The sequence below is a fragment of the Perna viridis genome, chromosome 8 (genome assembly GCF_037379345.1).
Source record: "Perna viridis isolate PV_CMFRI_1.1 ecotype Kerala chromosome 8, ASM3737934v1, whole genome shotgun sequence".
NCBI classification, from domain to species: Eukaryota; Metazoa; Mollusca; class Bivalvia; order Mytilida; family Mytilidae; genus Perna; species Perna viridis.
Window position 1 is genome coordinate 18,410,290 of NC_142452.1, and position 22,814 is coordinate 18,433,103.

The 22,814-nt window shown below is 32.3% G+C and overlaps 1 protein-coding gene across 1 annotated transcript; it reads left to right on the top strand.

Moving 5' to 3' along the window:
- The first annotated feature begins 11,286 nt into the window (after positions 1 to 11,286).
- LOC148609621 (degenerin unc-8-like) lies at positions 11,287 to 22,814 on the top strand. Its single transcript, XM_088543133.1, has 10 exons — positions 11,287 to 11,764; positions 13,415 to 13,559; positions 14,956 to 15,047; positions 15,604 to 15,767; positions 16,808 to 16,873; positions 17,841 to 17,949; positions 18,439 to 18,502; positions 19,331 to 19,447; positions 21,272 to 21,347; positions 22,626 to 22,814. The coding sequence occupies exons 1-10, from the start codon at positions 11,287 to 11,289 to the stop codon at positions 22,812 to 22,814; spliced, it is 1,500 nt and encodes a 499-aa protein (XP_088399259.1).

Here is a 22,814-nt window from a genome sequence, read left to right on the forward strand (position 1 = left end):
GGTTATAGCGTAATCAAAAGAATGTAATCCACGGACAAAGACCAGACATGGAAAACAGACATACACAACAAAGAACATAAAGTAACTAAAATCGTACATACAAAATAAGAAAAGCAAATGAGCGACTCGGACTTCACTAAAAACTGCGAGCATGGACCAGGTGCACCGGTAGGATAAAAAGGCATTGCCGACCACAGAAAAATGCAAAATAATGACACAAACAAATAATTATTTCCTCTATGGTGGGACAAATATGCTAAAGGCATCTACATAATGCAAGCAGAAAGCTTAAAAATTTCATAAATAAAAGTAAACAGAATCTTACATTACTTTAAATGAAGTCATTTACTAATTTTGTTGTATAAAAACACTCGCTATAATGTTTGGACAGTGTGAACCCTAAGTCAAATACGGGCATGTTGTAATCCATGAAAGCACACGGTCAAATTTGGCCATTTTTACATGTAGCAAATCGAACATATCTTTTGAACAATTTAATTATTTATATTGAAGTTTGAATTTTTCGACACATGTCAACTTAAACGATTTTCATGCTATTATTCAAAATTCAGTATTATTATCCCAAGGATTTTTTTGTTCCAATTTAATGTTTATATCATATATATGTCCAATATTACAAAGATATTTTTGAAATAGACAATGGATGGCTCATAAAACTATTTTACAGTGTACAAAAACGATAAAAATCTTTATTGTGAACAATTTCAAATTTTGAGGCCACAATTGACCATAGCCGAACCTTCTCCTTTTACACAAAATGAAAGAGTTATCTCCCTTTTTCAATAAGTTTCAGTGTTTTCTGTCTAATTTATTTCTATTTAACCGTTGCAGTTAATCAAAAACCAGCTTTCAACTTTGAGAAATGGGACATTTGCGATATGTAATATATGAAAATTGTTTGAAAACAAAATTTGTCATGTGCCACATGTTTGGTTTTTGACTGGACACCCTCTTACGCTCGGAAGCAATATTTAAAGATCTGCAAAGAAACACCGTCGTGTTGAAAAAAAAATGCACAGTCAGTTTAATTTTGTTTTGGAATTTTTGATATGGAAAACGCAAGCAAAAAAAAAGGGAGAGTGTTGGCAAAATTACAAGAGAAACCTGATAAAACATAGATCTCATTCAACAAAAAATTAACACCCTGATCACAATCTCGAGAGTATTAATTACAAAAATCTTCTTTATTGACCCCGAGAGTCAGTGGATCACTTTACAACTGGAAGAATGAGGAAGATACTAAATAAGAAAACTTTTTTAACACTTAACTTTTCCGACGTTGCTGTACATTTTGATTTTTTTGTCCTTTACGTTTTCAAACATATAGTTCATTTAAAGATTTAAAACTATAAAGAATTCGAAAAAAAAATGAAAGCAATGTATTTGGTCAAAATGTTTCAGCAATTTGGCATAATTGCATAGTACTCCAAAAAGTGAAATTGAATTGAAATTTAAATAATATTGATAAAAAAAATCATTCCATGTACACAATTTAAAGGTACAAGATGATTAATATTAATTATAAACGGATTAATATCCGAATTTTGTCAAATAAGTAATTTGGCCGATTTCAATTTTCAGAATGATAAGTGTTTCAATTCTAAAATAAAAATAAAACGTATACGGTACATTAAATTAAAATAATTTTCATCATATCATACGATTATACAGATACACAAATAGTTGATTTTATTGATATTAAAGGTAAAATATCATAAATATATAAATAAACAATGCTTGTTAATAATCGTTATGATGCAAATATCAACATACAACGCTAATTTCAACGCTTTAGAAGTGACATTAGTAATCAAAATGTAAAACAATATGGAGTTCACATTTGCAAATATGTGTGTACAATCTACAGAAAAGTCGAGTTAATTCGTAGATAATCCAAAAATAAATAATTAAATCTGACGATAATTTTTATAGTGTCAATGATCCTGAATGCATTTTCGTATTTATTTATCGCTTTATCACACACATGTCTTATTACGTTTGAGATCACTTATAGTATCAATTGTATTCCACAAAGTACAACCAAAGTTTCTAAATACACACTGGAGGTATAACAGATGACTGTAAAGACTTCTACGGTAATCTTAATTTCTGGTACAAATATTTTTTCTTTCACAAGGTAAGTTGTTCATTCAAAATTTTGATTTTTTTTGTTATGGTATTTAAGTCACGCAATGAACAGATTGATAGAAAATGGCTACATGACAAAGATAAACGTAGAAGAATTGAATATTTCAGTCAAACGCTGAAAGAAAAAAGTCAGAAATGGTCCAATCTAGCAACTATTGTCCACCAACTTCCAAAATTCCTAAAACAGATTTCTTGATTTTACATGCACTGTGTTAAATTATAAATGTATATTTCCTAGCACAGTGTTCGTGTACATGTATGTGATGGCAAGCCTACAAAATGTACTTTGGGTTGACGTTTTTGTCATAAACAGACTCTTTTTTTCTAGGATTGTGTTTAATGGAAACAACCAATACCATGATCTCCTATTACAGCATATATGTGAATTTAAAATCCATTGATTGGTATAAAAGTTCAACCTTTATTTCGTACAAAGAGATAGAAAAGGAAAAAAAAAAATCACCACTCGGAACAAATTTAAAGAGCATATTAAATATGATAGTTTTGTGACTTCAATTATAATGCTTATCAACATAATACACACCTATTCGCACCAGGAAATACATTTTTGTGTAAGTAACGGACATTATTATCAAATCATCAATATTTATACCTTAGAAATCTTCATGTATCATATATGTTGCATCTATGCTTTTTGATTCAAATATCAACCATGTATTTTAGTTACTTTGTAGTCTATTGACATATTCATCATTTCCGTTTTAGGTATATTTTTCGTGCTTACTGTGGGGTAGTCGATGAGCGTACGTGGAGCATGTGTATATTGAGCGGCATCGTCGAATTAACACGAAAGGATTTATAATTTGAATGATCTTTGGGAAAAAAAAACTTTTCCTCCGCCATTCTTAGATGACCGTCACGACCGTATTTATCCAGTGAAAATATTAATCTGAATAATATTATTCAGCTTTGTTGCTTTTCGGAATGACCTCAAACTAAAGATGATCGCTGTATTCGTCATTCACGCAGTTCCATTTCATCATATTGTTGAATGGGTTTTTATTGGGCATTTGAAACGGTAATCAAGGAAAGCAAGGTTCTAGCGGTAATCAAAAGAATGTAATCCAGGGACAAAGACCAAACATGGAAAACAGACATATACAATAAAGAACATAAAGTAACTAAATTCATACACACAAAGTAACAAAAGCAAATGAGCATCTCAGACCCCACTAAAAACTGGGAGCATGGTCCAGGTGCATCTGTAGGGTAAACGTCCTCTGCCCGTCTAAAAAAACCCACCGAGTTGCTCATAAAAAGTCAAGTCCGGAGTAGACGAAAGAGGACAGGAGAACTATGACGTTGAACAAATCAGTTTTCATGGTGCAGATGGATACACCGTAACAATCCACAAGTTCATGATGACGGCCATACAACGTCGGTTGCGATGACCTCAATCTTGAAACGTTTTGGTGATTTCTGAAAGTATGAACTTTTGTTGTATTTAGGTGATAGGCTGGTGTATACGTTATGTTTTACAATATCCGGTTATGTTTCAAAATATCCGTTTTTTATTCAGTTGGAAGGCCTCCTAACACAAGATTCAATGTACATTTGTCAAGCACAATTACTTTTATTGCTTTTCTCAAGGGATGTTTCATATGAAACAGTAAGGTTAAAACTAATTTCAATAATTGATGATGGAATGTTTCTAATGTTAATCAGATTTTTACCTTCTAGGGAAGGGTTTTAGGGTTATTCTAACAACGGATTGAATATTAATAATTCAGAGGTTTTACAAATTAAATACTAAAACGACCTTAACATGAATCATAGAATAATGGAGTCGAAAAGAACACTTGTTACACGAATGAAAAATACACTAAAAGACTTCACAATGTATACATCTTTACATGGACTTAACAGGATGATGGAGAGTAAATCGATGATAGGGAAGATAATATGGTGTTTATTATTTCTTACATGTACCGTCTTGTCAGGACGACAGATATTTCTGCTTATTTTACAATATACCAGGTAAGATACACAAAAAAATCATTAGCATTTTATACAGAAGTCTTTGTACATCGATGCAAGTTTATCACTTTTCTTATAATTCGTTTTGTTTGGTATAGAACAGTAAGAGATTATAGCATCAAAACATATGCAACATATTTCTTGTTATGCCGAGTATTTCCGAGTTTTTTTACCATTGTTAATTAAGAAGAGTTCAAAAGCAGAGGATGCTTACCTTACCAGTACCGATGCACCTGGCTCAATGATCTCAGGATTTAGTTGAGTCCGGGTTGCATACTTTTTATAGTTTCTATGTGTTACTTTGGTAATTTCACATTCTTTGTTGTGTGTGACTATCACCGTTCGAATACAGCATCCCTTATTTCCCATATTATTTTGTATGTTTAATATTTAATAAAAGAACTTCATTTATGTAAGAGTGGTATGACTTTTAGGTTTGGTCATGGAGGATCTCTGGCCACTCCCCTGATAGCTAAGGCATCAATTGTTACAGAGAATCCTCAGTGTTGTAGAAATACTGAAAACTACAACATGGTGAAAAACAAAAAATACTCTTGACAATTTCTTGACAAATAAGCTACTAGGGAAAATTTATTTACATAAAGAGCTTATCCAATTTTTTTGAATATGTCTAATTAATATACACTGCATGTCAGTATTCCACATGGCTAATAAGAAAAACAAATATCCCTAGATCTATTTTGAAGATTGATGAATACTGACACTAAAAAAAGCAGCCCATAATTTAAATTTTAAATTGAACACTTGTAGTCTGTACTAACTTTGGGTATAAGAATGGTTCAAATATTCAACAAAGACTTTCAATGTATTGGTCAGTTTTGCCCTTTTCAATATAAGAATACAGTTTTGAAAAGTACTCAAAAATATTTATATTTCAAATTGCTTAAGATACAAATTGATGACCAAAGGTATAAGTCTGCGTCGGATCAGTGAAAATTCGTAAATCGGGGCATATTTGAAAAATTGTAATGGTTTTATAAGCTCTTTCTGTCGGTCAAAATCAAATAATGAAATTTGTAAAAAATAGAAAACTATTAGAGTGTTGTTTTATTTCATGCGTTCAGTTGCTGACAAGAGCAGTTCTTCCCCCTATTACATTTCTATTACATTTTCAGCCATTTTTCCTGACATGGATTGTTGCCTTTTATAATACAATGTAAACTATTCCAACTTTGTCCTGAATGTTTTTGTTTTAAAAATATATTGAAATTATGCACAACCCAAAATCTATTTTAACATCATATCAATGCATATTTAACACTATTTGATGGGAGGCCCGAGAAATTCATTCCTTGGTAGTTTATTCACGTTTCTCTAGCATTATATTTTTCACAGCTCAGACTAAAACAACAATCAATCATGACATGGGATTAAGGGGCCCATCGAAAGGGGTGGTTCATAGTATTCCAACATATAAATCATTTGGCATTTCTTTTTTTAAAATAGGTTTCATAATTGCATACGACAAAAATTTAGCAAGGTGTTTAAAGGAGTACATTCAACTGTTTTACGTTTCTTTTTCTTTTCAAATGTCAAATGTTCTAGCTATAATTCTTTTAAGAGAAGATATAAAATAAGTATGTTTTTAACTTCTGAAATATTTTCTCACTTTGTGTTACAAATTGTATTACAAAAAAATCATAATTATTGCATAAAACATTAGAACGTCCGAGTTGCTCATTTGCTTTTGTTACTTTGTATGTATGATTTTAGTTACTTTATGTTCTTTGTGTATGTATGTTTTCCATGTCTGGTCTTTGTCCCTGGATTGCGTTCTTTTGATTACCGCTATGACCTTGGTTCCCTTGATTACTCCTTCTGTGAAGAAGGGAGAATACAAGTAGGTACAGTCAGTTGTATCATGTTTAATTGGTAAACTGGTTTCTGTCTCCATTAATGATGTCTGCAAATACAAGTTAGGCGAGGTTCCATAAGGTAGAAAGTATAAGTATTTTCTATGAATTGCAATCGTCAAATATGAAAAAAATCTTTCAATTACAAGTGTCAATGTACGGGTATTAGTGTTGGTGATTCTTTATTTCTTCATCTAAGATATAGGATTTGTAGAATGAAGGCAGTTTTGCTCTTATGTATTTGTGGTTTGGGTTGATGTCAATGTACTTCGTTGAACAAAGTTTGGCTCTCTCTTCATTACTGCCTCGGCCTTTATTCTAGGTACATTCGGTACATTTGGGTGTGGAGTCCCAGGTTACTTACTTGCTGTTGTTGTTCAAAATAAAACAAAACATTTTGTAATATCTTATATCGCCTTTTCTTGTTTTAACCAATTATTGAGTCTGAATCTGTCGATCTTATTTTGACACAAAGTTCACTCTGCAAGCATTACATTTGCCATATTGTTGTTAAATGACATTGTCTTTTAAGGCATCGGTAAGCTCAGTCCCAATTGCCACGTGAGTTATAAACAATGCAGGCTGTATTGTTTTAATATGTTATAGAATTTATATTGTAAAAACAACAACAACAACAAAAAAAAAAAAAAAAAAAAAAAAAACGTAATAAAATGATATTACAAAAAGGGGACTATTTTGTTTCCTGTATTAAAATATTTCATCCAACATTTTATATTGGAAAGAGTAAATTACATTTCTAGTTTAGATATCAATCCCTTTTGAGGGCCCATATCCCAAACCTTAATTCAATATTGTTTAAGTCTAACTATTAAATGTAAGTCACATTTCAGCAGTGCAATAAAGCTGTAAATGCCACATATATGAATGTACGTTAATAAAAATCCCATATTTGCTTTTATAGGGTAAACACCAGCTTGTCATATGTATTGATAATTCATTTGTAAAGTCTACTTACCCATTCTGCTTGACACAACCGCTAAAGGGGGTCAAATGTTACGTTTCATAGTTAAACTACACAATAGTATTATTGTTAATGTCAATGGTGATATAAATCGTGAATATAATTAAATACACAGCGGCTATAATTCAAAATGATTTATTCCTGAATTTCCAAAAAAAACTTACAACTTAAAAAGTGAAACAAAAACAAAATAAAACTCTCATTTGAAAAGTAAAGCAGTGCCTTAAATATATAAAAAAAACTTTCTCAGCTGGAAGAAGAGTCAACTGTTTTCACCCAGCTGCAGCTTGAAAGGACGTAGAATGGCTCTAGTTTAAGGAATATAGAGAATGATCGAAGCTGTCCTGTTATAGCATTTACATTGTCTTTATCACTCTTGGCAACTTTTTACCGCATGCATATTTAACACCATGAGAATTCTAAACGTATGAATTGATTAATTTTAATATTTTATTCAGTACATACTGGTGTGAATCATTGTAATGGTTGAACTACCCCAAAGGGGATAAAAATGTCTTAATCATTCAGTTCTTATTTAAAATCCTATTTCTATCGACATTACATGTATGAATAAAAACTAGAAGACAGAGTTTTCAATTTTGGCAAATAATTCTTAACACCGATCATTTAGGGGATTATCAATATTTTAGCGTTACATATTGTATATGGGTAAGCTTCCGTTATCAATGTGTTAGCGGGAGTAGTAAATGGGCTAGAAGCCGATATTTAACGGTTAGCGAGCGTTATTGATAGCTCCATTTAATTGCTGTAAACTAACCCATACATAAAGGCATGTCAATACATAGATAATTGCGTTTTGGTGACTTTTGTGTGCTATTGTTATGATGTAAAAACACGAAAATCTTTTAATTTCAGTAACCTGGTCAACACACACATTGCAATAGAATACGATAGTGTATACTTCCCTGAAGTGACATTTTGTAATTTAAACCCGCTAAGCTACGGAAAACTGAACAGTACTCACAAAGGCCGCCATTTCCTGAAGAGATTGTATACTGGTGACATATACGACAAACATCTAAGCACACTTTGGCAGACAATGGTAAATCAACACAATCATATCAAATGCCTTTTTGTTTGTAATTTGGCTGCTGACATATATTTACTTTTTAGAGAAATTTTGCGTTCAGATTGGAAAACTGACAACAGCTGATATTGTCCGTAAACAAATTATTTGTTATTATCCTTTTGCGCAAGATAAGATTTTTCCATAGATTAACTTGCATTAGTACCGTGAAACCTTTAACGTCGATTGGTCCACTGTCCACAATTCAAACAATTCCAAACTATATCGGACTTTGATGAAAGAATAAATCTTGATTTTGACTGGAATCGATAAAAAAATGAATCATAAAGATTGTTTTGAATATCTGACCATTTTGTTCCAATGGATTGTCACCCAAAGATAGGTTTTAATCAAAGTTATTAAGTTCAAGTCCACATAAAATTCAGACACTACTAATTGTAAAATGTTGTAGAAACACCCACCGAAAAAACGATGCTTTTTCAGTCCACATATGCCATATTTTCACATAACGATAATCATTTCTGCATTCTGTTCTGCACTTTTTAGAAAATCATACAATAATTTCCCACTAAAAGCAACCATATCAAACCAAATCAAGATCGATAACTATTGCAAAACACCATTTCATGTACACTCTATATGATTTTTTATCTCACAAGCGCAACAACATATTGAAAATATAAGACTGGTTATGTGATCAATAACTGTTTTTAAACAAAAAATAAAACTGAGTTCAGTCGGTTTTTGATATGCATAAATCACTGTCTGTCAGTCTGATTTTATAAAGACTGCTACTAAAACTGTGCAATGTTTTGAAAGAGTACTCAAGGGAACCAAGGTTATAGCGGTAACCAAAAGAATGTAATCCAGTGACAAAGACCAGACATGGAAAACAGACATACACAACAAAGAACATAAAGTAACTAAAATCATACATACAAAGTAACAAAAGTAAATGAGCAACTCGGACTCAACTAAAAACTGGGAGCATGGACCAGGTGCACCGGTAGGGTAAGCGTCCTCTGCTTTTCTAGAAACACCTGCCGAAAAATCGACATAAAATAGTTTTTGTTAAATTGATATTGCAAAGCCTGTTTCTTTGTTAGATAACAATTGAAAATGCCTTGCAATAGATAGAAACATATGAAATACCAATAAGTCCATAATCTAATTCTTAACAAGTTGTACTGGTAGGATCTTCCGTACGAAATGTATCTTAAAATATGTTTTAAACCTAACATTTCATTAATTGCATAACACAATAAGTCAGTTTTCTGAATGTTGCAGTTTTCAATGGAGTCATCGTATCTTATCAGTGATGACTAGTAATGCACTATTTTTTTTTTCAGAACGAGACTGAGGAATTTTCTGAAGGTTGTATACGTCATGATATTTTGTTGATAATTTGAAGTAAAACAAAAAGCGCAAATGATTGTAAGCGAAATACTTAAAACTACGGGAAAACAAATAAAATTCCAAGAAAAGCGTTAAAAATCTTTCTGTATTAAATAATCACTTTTTAAAATTTCTATACCATCTTAAGGCATCTTCGAAAACATTCATCAGTTGGAAGCTAGGAAATACAGAACGGACCGAAGCAAAGTCATGTGAAAAAAACCTCACAAAGAGTCTTAACAGACTAAACATACCAGCATACCCAAAGTGCACCGGATTTTGAGTAGCTCATTTAAACTTAAACATAACATGATGTGATACAATCTAGCTTTCCGTTAAACCCCAACAAACAAACAAAACATCTAGCTTTCCGTCGAGTTTATCCTCTATTACAATTTTGAAGATCGCAAACTGCAAAAAACAAATTTGTATAACACAACTTCATACGATAGTAATACACTTATTCTTAAATGTGGCGCCACACGAGAATTATGTTTTGTAACGTATAACGTAAAATCAGGGCGATACTTTCTATATTGTGTGAGTGCAGTTCTCTGAAAAAAAAATGGACATACAGGTTCATAACCATGCTTTTTCATAAGGCAGAACATTAGTATTTTCAGTATACAGGTTTTCCTCATTTTTCGTAAAGATGATATTGATAAAGATGATATAAATTTTAATATATAAAAAATACAGGTCATCACCGAACTTAATTTCAAGGCAATTGACCCTTAATATGGATGACTTTTGATCATTGAAAATTCATCATTGTGTATATTTTTGCAAGATTGCAGAGAAGAATGCTCCGTGTAGTAGGAATGATCCACCTAAAAGTCTGTCCTTATTTATTTGATATCTTCACTTTTTTCATTAATCCTTTTTTTTCATTGTACAGTAAAACCTATCTAAACCGAACCCTGAGTAATCAGAAAACACAACTTAGATCCCTTTATATTAATTAATTATTAGTATTTGTAAAAATCAGGCAAAATGGAAAGAAAATCAGAAACATGTATGTCAGAAACCCACCGATCTGACAAAATATCACTCAAGGGTGCTTTCTCTATTTGAAAAAAAAACATGAGATTTGCTCAGACATTTTTCCATAGAATCTTAGAGAAATGAGGTTTTTGACAGAGTCATCTGCCCTTAAAAAGTTCATTGTCAGCGCATTTTAATGTAACTCAATGTTCAAGCATGATATGGAAATCTTGTCTTTATTCTTTGATTCTGATGGTGCAAATAGTCAAATTGAAATTATCAAAATGGTGGGTTTTTTTCATAATATCTTTAACCACATGCCTGATTCTTACACAGATTAACACTTTTAATTTACTGTCAACCATGATCAACAGAACACTTGTCTTAAACGAACAAAGTTTAAAGTTCAAAAATAGTTCTGTTTAATTATTTGTCACTATATATGCTAGAAACATTTTAACCATTTTATTATATACCAATACAATTTAGTCTTGTTTAGAACGAACGTTTGTCATTGATAACGTCACAAACTATATTTACTCTACAGCAATTTTGAAATTTATTGCACACTGACGTGTTTTCTATGGGGAAATAATATTGCTATAGACCTCGGATATGGTACCCGTTCAATACCTCTTTTAGGCCTTCCACAAAACATTATATCGAAAGCGTTGAGCTACCATAATTGTACATTGTTTATAAATAATTTGATGGCATCAATTTGCTTTTAACAATTAGGATGTGTTCTTGCAAGTGTCGACTTAGTTTTTATTCTCGATTCATCTGGTAGCGTTGGATATGATAACTGGAACAAAATGCTAAAGTTTTGTATAGACATGTTGACAAAATCAGATATAGACAGTGGTAGTGTACGTGTCAGCTTAGTGACCTATCATTCTACTGCCAGTATACAATTTTACCTTAATGATTTCACAAACAAAGAAGAAATCCTGCATGCTATCAGAAGTATTGAATATACTATGGGTGGTACACATACTCATAAAGCACTAGAAATTACTAGGACAAAAATTTTTTCGGTGGAGAACGGAGATAGAGTCGATGTCAAAAACATTGCCATTTTATTAACTGATGGTCTCTCTTTACATCCATTAAAGACAAGTGAGGAGGCTAAAACCTTAAGAAATAGTGGAGTTATTGTTTACGTAGTAGGAATTGAAAGGGCTCCAAATGATTATTTCCAAACAGAGATAGAGTATATTGCATCTTCACCAGTTGATGAACATATATTTAAAGTAAATGACTTTGGAATACTGAATAGCATAAGCAGGAAACTATTTTCATCCCTATGCCCAGGTATTAATGTATTTTACGCTTACAAATTGTTTGTACATTGTGACTTAATATGTGTACTTCGATACAAAAGTATAAGAAATAAAAAGCAAAACACAATAAAAAAAGAAACAAGTGACTACAAATGCAAACCAGACCTCCCTCTAAGTCGCCATCTTAGATCCGCCGGACACACCCAGGAGGATCTCCACAACATTGTTGTAACGATCATAGAACATAATAAAAACTGGTCAAAATGTAAAAGAGTGCCTCGGGAAAACTTTTGGATGAAGATATTACAAACAACTTCTCCAGATGGAATAAACGAGAAAAAAATAATCCATTTTTAGGTCTTGGTCTAAGGCTGGTACAGCACCACATGCTATACATCAATACTCCGCACAACTATATTTTGACTTTTTCTTAATTGTTTTCCACAGTTAATTTTTATTTTTGATAAAAAGACCCCTTTGTTTTTTTTCATTCAGGCTCCTTTTCATTTGCTTATGTGTGCCCTTGATAAAGGTACAATCACCCATCAACAACGTACGTGATTCAGCTTCTGAATCTGTTATGATCTTGAACTTTCATGCTTTTAAAGTTGTATGAGTTTTATGCTCAGAAAGTTTACGAGTTTTATGCTGAAGAAATATTCAATGTAAATATTACCATCTTCTGGTGATGTTCAAAACATATTTAGACGTTTATATATAAAGAAAGGTCAAATTCACGATGCAAATGTTTTGGTCATTGCCTCCGCGGGACTCGAACTCCTACCGCTGTGACATCTATGGCAACACCGCCTGCACTACGTCCAGCGTCCTAGACCACTCGGCTAGCTAGGCTATATACAAACCATACCTTTCGCTGGCCGGGTCATTCCTCCTCGTAGGATTAATCTAGGGGTGTAACTTAGTACACGATGTATGGTAGTACGGAACAGTACATCTAGGTGCTATTATGTATGTTAGAGAATCAAATTTATGATGCATGTCACAACAAATCAATATTATGCAAACGTCTCAGAATATGACGACTCTTTTCGCTACACTGCTGCATCGGATCAAATTGATGCAGGGAAGATAATGCAAACGTATAGAAAGGTCTGAAAAATTCCCAACGATGTTAGAATTGTCAAATTTGCGATGCGGGGACTCGAACACGTACCGCTGTGACATCTATGGCAACACCGCCTGCACAAAGTTCAGCTCCCTTTTATAAGTGTATATTATCTCCCCTGTATCAATTTGTATTATATATTAACAGTTCTAACATCGTTGGGAACTTTTCAGACCCTTATAAAGTTATATATAGCCTAGCTGGCCGAGTGGTCTAGGGCGCTGGACTTAGTGCAGGCGGTGATGCCGTAGATGTCAAATCGGTACGAGTTCGAGTCCCGCGGAGAGAATTTGACAGTTCTAACATCGTTGGGAATTTTACAGAATTAATATCTATATATATATATATATATATATATATATATATATATATATATATATATATATATATATATATACACACAGAATTAAACAAATAAGTTCAAACCTAGTTACATCCCTGGGGAACACAACATTAAACATGAATTTTTAAGAAAAAAAAACCAACAAACTTGGGTAAAAGCGTTATACAGTTGTTATAACATAACGTAATTAATATATTATTATTTTTTTGCAGATTTTAATGCGTTGCTGAACTTGCAAATGGATTTTAGACAAAATTTGATGTTATACGCATATAACATGTCCTTAGAAAACACATCAGCTGAGACGAATGAATTTGTACTAGCTTGCTCATTCAATAGGAAGACTTGTAAAACTGGGTAAATGAAAAGAAGCAAGAGGTGTTTAAATTGTTTTTTGAAGGAATCGAAATACAGTTTATCGGATTAGAAATAGCAATATGAACTTTCATATGAAGAAACCCCTGGCTTGATGCTCCTGCTGGTGGGTCAAAAGTCTCCTGATATTCACAACCTCAACATGCAGTCAGACTTGTCTAATCCGATTTATATCATAGCTTATTTACCAAATTTTCCGTATTTATAATGACATTATGAAATTTAAAAGCAGGCACTTGGTAGAACTTCTTGGCCCTTGATTTTTTTTTCAGTATCTTTTTGTTTTATGTACTACTTGTGTACGGTTTTTTTTTGAATTGACGAATTTTTTTCTAATGCTGCCGATGAGGAGTAATTCATTTTGTTTCATATGACAATTCGAAATATTAAGGTAAATGTTTTTGCAGCGCACTCATAACGATTTTTTTGTGAGTGACGAAATCAATATATTTCTACGTGTTCGCTATTTCAGTTCAGGTTACAGACCACCAATTCAACCAATGAGCATTCGGAACGTACGCAAAAATAGTCCTACGCAGAAATTACCCCTGTTCCTCATAGTGCTGTGAAAAAAGTTCTCATCTCATTTAAAAAATTTAAACAGTTTCTGAAAGGAAAAACATTTCTGTACATTTTATAAGTGCATTTTGCTTCTTGTGATGTGAAGCCTAATCTCCATAATGATTTCTAAATATACCCCTATCTTGTGAAAACACTGGGATTTCCCATGCTATTTATAGACACTTCACTTCCGGTGACCAGTACTGCACTGCAAGTCTGCTAACCCCACATGCCATTCTGATGATTGTGAGCTGACATATGTAGAATCATGCTGATATATTGTCCTCTGCAGGTTAAAGTTAAGGTAAAGTCCAGAGAAGCCATTGAATATTGTGAAATTAGCATAGAAGCCTATGGGAAGTGGAATTAGTGGTTTTTAGCCTTCATTTATACTTTTCAGACGTAGGGCAGATTAAAAGTGCGTTCATCATAATTCATGTCTTCATATTACCTGATATTGACTTGCTTACGACACAAATGCTATTGTATTGTATAGAGGACGCTTATCCCGCCGGTGCACCTGGTCCATGTTGCCAGTTTTTAGTGGAGTCCGAGGTGCTCATTTGCTTTTGTTACTTTTTATGTATGATTTTAGTGACATTATGTTCTTTGTTGTGTACGTCTGTTTTCCATGTCTGGTTTTGTCCCTGGATTACATTCTTTTGATTACCGCTATAACATTGGCTTCCTTGATTACGCATTCATATAAGTAATTATGAAAGTCTACGTCCTGCATATTACCCGTGTACTTTATTTCTTTGTTTTGTATCAGCATACTCAATTCGACCATATAGATGTTTCAAATGATATTTTTTAGGTCAATTACGTCAGTATACGATGATTTTTATGGCAAATGTTACCGATTTCCTACAGAACCTCTTTTAGTAACTGATGAGGGTCAAATACATGGTAAGTGAAAGGCTTAAAACAAAGTTTTGTGTTTAAGTTTATGCTCAATTATATTGTACTTAATAACAGTTGTATACAATTATTATATATCAAATTCGAATAAATCCCGGTAATGGTAAGGTTTTGGACTTACTACTGCTGGTACCTGCCGGCCAAGCTCTGTAACTAGATATTACATGGTGAGAGTGCACCATTTCCCGACAAGAAAATGTAAAAAAATCACTTCGGTATAAAACGCAGTTTGAACACAGATATCCGGTCCAGTTTCTTTTGAAAGGCGAAAGCCACTATTTCCTTTTTTAATATATTATTTATACGTCATTTTAATAAATAAACGGTGTTTTTGAGTTGACGATCCGCCGTTTTCTTTAAAAAATTATCCAAAAGTTATATTTGTTTTTTGCCCCGAAGAAGCTATTATGTTGCATTGCTGATTATAGAGTATAATTTACACACATACCAGAATATCGTGTAGTTGCTTGTCTCAGATGGGCTCAAATTTATCCTACACTAAAATGTATCTTACTTCACACTTTGATCTGAATAAACTGTTTAGGATTACAGATAATATTTAATGTGAATCAAAGTGACTACTTACCATATGTATCTGACGAAGCCGGGGTCCGACTTCTGGTTAACCCTTACGGTGTACCCTTATCTTTAGAAAGGAATGGTATTTCAGTAGCTACTGGGTTAAGGACAGGTATTGCCTTGAGACAGGTAAGTTTGCCAAAAGGTATTTAAAAATATATATCATTGACTTAGTATGTCCAACTCCGGCATATCAAATCGTTTTACACCTTATACGTATGTCACAAAATGATTACATATAATATGAGTGGTAAATGAGTGAGACCTGTCTGTCTAAGAGCCTTACGGTCAAGCTGACAACCACAGGCAAAATACAAAAATGTCATATTTACGGCTGATTTTTTTTTTATCTGACTTTCGATGGATAATATAATCACAACGTCTCACAGCATCAAACAGTATTATTTCAAATATTTCTTCCTATTTCAGATGAAGAGATTTTAATGGTTCAGTAGACAATGATCGTGATATAATACGGCCCCCGAACCGATCCAGGCAACTATTTGACGGATTGATGACCAATGGATGATCTTAAACAGATAAATAACCGATGACTGATTTGCACGCGTTTTTTTTTCTGTCACGTCAAATGGCGGATTATCGGTGTCTGTAAATTTTCAAAATTTTCATTGGAACAAATACTATAAAATGCCATATTCAACTAACAGATCGGGAGTTGTTCGATGATCAATTATAGTTGTACGGATCGGTTCAGGTACTGTACTCGCCCTCCCTAAAAAAACTGAAAAAGTCGATGAGTCCTATAACTATTTTATAAAGAATCATATACATTGCATAACATGATTTATCTCTAAATTATCAAAAACAAAATGATGCTTGAGTAAATGTAAAAATATGTACTCTCACAAACAGATATGGGTTATCTAATAATCATATCATCTATTTTACTTTCTGTCTGTCTGTTTGTCCGTCAGTTGTCCAACTCCTCTATATCCGTACGGAATTTTGTTTTGAAATTTAATAAAAAGGTTTGCATCATATTTAAGTGTCCATACAGAAATAGAAACATTCTTGAAAAACAAATGGGGTTAATTTCAGTTAAAGATTTAGTCTGAACATTTTACTCCATTTGAAGCGGAATGCATTCTAGTTGTCAGGTTGCTAACAGTATATCCTGTATTTTTATTGATTTATATAATATTTCACAGAAATCTACCAGGCTTTTACCAGATAAATCAGGATGCGATTATACAGGCCAATTCAAAAGTAAAGATGTAAGTTGGTATTTATATGTAATAGGTTTATTTCAGTGTTTACTTAAGTTTACTGTCATACAAAATGTTTACGTTGAGCATAATTCACAACACTTTATTCTTAAATCGTCCTACAATGTACTAGTAATTTACATCTAAATGTTATCATGAGATTATAGTAAAACAGGTCAACAAAAATGTATATACACATGTATATAACATGTATGTATTAATTAGGTTTTGAACACGTGATTTTTGGGCTCAGTTAGTATATTTGTATGTTAACCGGTCAATCAGATAAAAGAAAGAGTAATCTAGGAAACCAATTTTTGAACAGATATCAAAAGAATGCAATTGAATGATAAGGCCAGACAGGAAAAAACAGACACAAAACAATTAAAATAACACGTACAAATAACAAAAGTAAATGTACAACTCAGATACCACCAAAAATTGGGACCAGGTGCATAGGTAGGGTAAGTGTCCCCCACTGAATTGCTTATAAAATCTCAAGTCCAGGGTAGATGAAAGAGGAAATGTGTTATAATTACATCATTTCCACTTGAATTTGATTTTAAAGTTTCTCACACGCAACGAAATCGGCTTTTCAGGTGGCTTCGTTTTATCAATATTCCGTGTACAACTATTCTGTGTAATTACCCAACCGAACCGTGATAATTTTGTATTACATGCTTACCTGTTTACATGTTAATCAAAACGGACAATACATGCATGAAATGACAATGTCTGCCTTGAAACAATACATATTAATAAACAAATAATCTCGAGGCTCATATCTAGTTCGATACGACTGCCTGCTTGACATTCGCCGGTAGGTTTTTTCTATCAAATACAAATGTAATTCTTGCCACGTGTTTCAAATAATTGTTTTAATTATACTATGATATCATTTGTAGTTCTTAAGTAATAATAACCAGATACTCAATTGTTTTTTAAGTCATTCACACTTTTAAAATACCTGTTTCAGGCTTGCGTTCAGCAATGTATACAAAGTCAATCAGAAACAAGGTGTAACTGTTCCGTGCCTCGAAAATTTACTACATTGTCAAACTATACATTATGTTTCCCAGTTGAAGGTGACATATGTTTAGATTTTAGCATGTAAAGTCAACATACATTATATTGAAATATAGTCACAAGGATAAAAGTAAAGTTACACCATTTTTTAAGTGAAATCAATAGTAAAATACTTAAATTTTAAAGCAATGATTAAGTCGAACGTCAACAAACAAACATCATTTGAAAGTGAAACAACTCTATGCACTCATTCACGAAACTTTAATGTAAATAATCGAATATGGATGATATTATCAGTCTAGGAAGCAAATGCTTACAAAGAGGAAACATGAATAGATAAAACAAAGTGGAGTGGTTAAACAAATTAATTCTATATATACTAGAAGACAAAATTGTATTCGTAATATCGGCATTTGCCATTTTCAATTATAACAATTATCATTTACAATATTGTATTTCAATATCGATATTGATTTTTACAAAGTCTTAAATTAGTTGAATTGTTTATCGAGATTTTAATTAGAATATCTTATGTTACGAAATGATAGGAAAGAGATGTCTGTTAGAATTACAACATGTATGTAGACGTTACACATGTAAAAATCCATGCAGGTAAGATTCAAATTTACTTCGATTATAACAACAGGTGTAGAAGAATAATCAAAGGAACCAAGGTTACAGCGCAAAACAAATGAATGTAATCTAGGGACAAAGACCAGACATGGAAAACAAACATACACAACAAAGAACATAAAATAATTAAAATCATGCATACAAAGTAACAAAAGCAAATGAGCAACTCGGACTCCACCTAAAACTGGGGCATGGACCAGGTGCACCGGTAGGGTAAGCGTCCTCTGCTTTTCTAGAAACACCCACCGGGTTGATCATAAAAATGTTAGTCCGTGGTAGACGACAGAGGAAAGGAAAACTATGACACGTTGAACAAATCAGTTTTCATGGCGCAGATGGGTACACCGTAACGGACATGAAAACATTCTTTTAGATATACATTGAAGTTCAAAGGTTTCTATTTTTTTCATTAAAATTCAATATTAAGTTGAAGATGAAATAGGCCTTATTAGGTCGGTATGTGCGTTGTGTGTTTTATTCAGCTCCTAATATTGAATTAAAAATTCAACAAACTACTTTCTATATTTTTTTTTGTTTTGTTTTTGGTTTTGTTTTCATGATCAGGGGAAGGGAATAAAGTTCCATTTTCCACTTTACCGTTTAGCTTGATATGCTAGATGCAATTATCATCTAATTAAAACAATAAAAATTGGTGATTTAGTATCAGAAAGGAATGACACTTAAACTGAGTTAATTGTTCAATATATAGGATAAGTATACTTCCCATACCTATTTACTCTATTTTGTTTTTTAAAACCAAGGCATCACCTGCAACGCCCTCATTTTTTGGATAATTTCTTATATCAGGGAAACATTTTATGAACCAGTTTTGACCATGTCCACTTGGCCAGCTGAACAATTCATTCATTCCTCGAAATTGACAAGAGCATTTGGAGAAGATCGAGAGGAGTTTTCGAAGTATAAGTAAGTGAAAATCTGTAACAGTTATCATTCAGTGCAATAATAACCAGGCACTTGAAATTTGAAGTGTAAGATATTTTATCTAAATAAGACGGCGAGCTTTTTTTTTTCAGGGAAAAGAAATATTAGTCTAGCTTAATCATTTACAATATGGATAGCTATGATTTTGTATATGGCCCTGTGTCATAGTAATCAAGGAAATCGAGATTCTAGCGGAAAAGAAATGATGTAATCCAGAGACAAAGACAAGACATGGAAAACAGACAAATACAACAAAGAACATATAATAAACAAAATGATACATACAAAGTAACAAAAGTAAATGAGCAACTCGGACTCCACAAAAAAATGGGGGCATATGGACCAGGTGCACCGGTAGGGTAAACGTGCTCTGTTCTTCCCTCTAGAGACACCAGCTGAGTTGCTCATACATTCGTCAAAGTCAAGTCGGATAGACTAAATATGACACATTGAACAAAATGTTTTCATGGTTCAGATAGATACACCGTAACCATCCACGAGCTCAAGATGACGACCATAAAACTTTTGAAGTGATGACTTCAATCTTGTTGTAACATAACCCTGTTCCAGAAGTGTATAGTTACGGCAAGCGGTGGCATAACGTATGAGTTATGATATGAAAACTCAAAACTGAAGGGATGAATTACTTTATGTACTTTGTTGTGTGTGTCTGTTTTCCATGTCTGGTCTTTGTCCCTGGATTACATTCTCTTGATTACCGCTATAACCTTGGTTTCCTTGATTACTCTTTCGACAATACACATTGTGAAATAATTTCGGTAAATTCACTCTTCTCTCCAAAACGTAACAATTCGCTATCCGTTGACCGCAAAACTTAAATTAAATGTTGAAAATAACAAAGCAATACGTTATGGAGAAAATCTAAATAATAAATGAGTCAATCAATTGCTAATCGTAAATTACCCCAAAATAATGAAACTCATACCAATTTACGAACGTTTGAAGTTTTAACTCGTTGGCGGAACACATTGTACGCACTCGTTTAATCCGTGCATACTTCCAGACTTGTTATCATAATTTATTAATTTACTCTTTCCAATGAAATAATCGCTTTTATTGAAAAAAAGACGAATATATAGGAAAATATAGACGACCTTCATAATGTTGTTGTAACTTCCAATCTCTTTCGTGTACGTTTTTGCAAATAAAAAACTAAACTAATTGATAGGATACTCAAAGAACAAATATGTTCATATATGTACATTTGCAAGTATATAATAATAATGTATACAAAAAATATGCAAACACACGCTTCAAAAACCGAACACACACGCACACAAAAAAGAAAAAGAAACTAACTAACAAATGAACACAATGTTCAATGAACACAATGTTCAATGAACACAAATGAAATGACGCAATAAAAGTTGAGATTCTAGAAAAATGAAAAAGATTTTTTTACCTCTTTACTCATAATAACAGTTTATACAATAATCATTTGATTCCTGTTGTTAAAATGAGTCCATTGTTGAATGGTTACGGATTAAATAATTATGGTCAACGAAATGGTACAACAATATTGCCACCCTTTCTCAGAAGCTTTTCAACCAAATTTTAAACATTGAAGACTTAGTGTAGACAGATAATCTCCGATTGCATTAATATGGAATTTAATATACTACATGTATAATGATATATATTCTTACAAAATATTATTCATGTAAAGTAAAAATCTTTTTCGGGTAGATAATAATGACACTTTTTTTTTTACTTTTTTATTATTTAATCCAATTACTTACTTATCCATAAAATTATAAACTTAAATAAAAAGTCCCTTTATTTTAGGAACAATCTTTTGATGGTCAACATATTCTTTGACGACCTCTCGGTTGAAGTGACAGAGGAAGAATATTCTATAACGGTAAAATATAATATAACGATTTCGATAAAACAAAGAAACATATTAGTTCTCCTCTCTAATAAAAAAAAATGAATTTGTTAAAAATATATAGTGTAACTGATTTTGAATACATTAATACATTTAAAAGGTGCACTAGCATAATTGTGCGAGTAGTTTAAAATAAACAATACATATGACCCTATCTATGAACTTGCAAAACGAGTTCATTAAATTCAATTTATAACATGTAAACTAAAAGATAATCATAAAACAAAACTTATTTTTAACGTTGATACAATAGTATAGAAATAAGTCACTATCAAGAATAAGTATTTGTAAATCAAATTTGCAATAATACAAGTGTTCCTGAAGCGCATGGCAAAAGTAATCTTTCTAGTGCTCCAGGTTGATTTTCTGTCTTTCGACTGTGTGTTGCCAACCTACATTTTGGCAAAACAAGAAGCGTTCTTATATCGTGAGGAAAAGAGAGCTAATGAACAATTTGTGATATTTTTCATCTTTATACAAAGAAGCTAGATTTTTTCCTGTTCATTCTGTTAAGTCTCGAATGTTTGTTTTCTTTTCACGGTTGTTTTAATAAGTTGTAATTATTCTATGGATCGTTATACAATATCAGACATAGATTTCAAGTCAATAGTGAGTTTCCTAAACTCGATCTATAGATATTTAAAAAAAAATGTAAATTTCCTCATAAATGGGATACAAAATTGCTTAAAAGGGAACTCCCATTTCCTGTAGATTGTGTAGTATATATGCAGAATATATGCAAACTGAAACCATTCGCAAACGCTAGCGCCTTTGTTGTTATTATTTGTTTCGCATACACTACTTTTTGAAGGTATATAATAGTAAAGTTTTAATTTTTTCCCGCTATTGAGGCCCATTATTTGCCTAAAAATGTCTGAAAATAAACACAAGTTTATATTAATAAAAATCATCAAGTGTATTTATCTTATTAACTAATATGTTTTATACACACATTATTTGTGATATTTGAGAACTTCCTTTTAATAGAGTTATACCCCTTCTTGGTACTTTTTCTCGTACTTTAGAACACTTATATTGCAAAGAGTTATTAACAATGCGCCACATTACAATGATGAATCATATGAAATAGTTTTCAGATTTCCTGAAATGAGAAAATTAGAATTTTTTGATTCCACTAAATAAGGTAGTCATCGTAATTGGTCCAAATTCGAATATAGAAAATACTTTTACTAAAAACTCAATTTGAGATTATGACGCATGGTCCAGGACATTTTACAAATCAATTTGCAGATAGAAAACCTACTGTCGAACATTGGTGGATCTTTAGGTCTGTGGATCGGGATGTCTGTTATCACCATAGTAGAATTCTTGGAACTTTTTACTATTGTGATCAAAACCGTCTTGAGAATTCACTCATCAGACGAAAATGAAGAAACCAAATCAAGAATGGAAATGAACGAAAGTTTTAATTGTAATTGA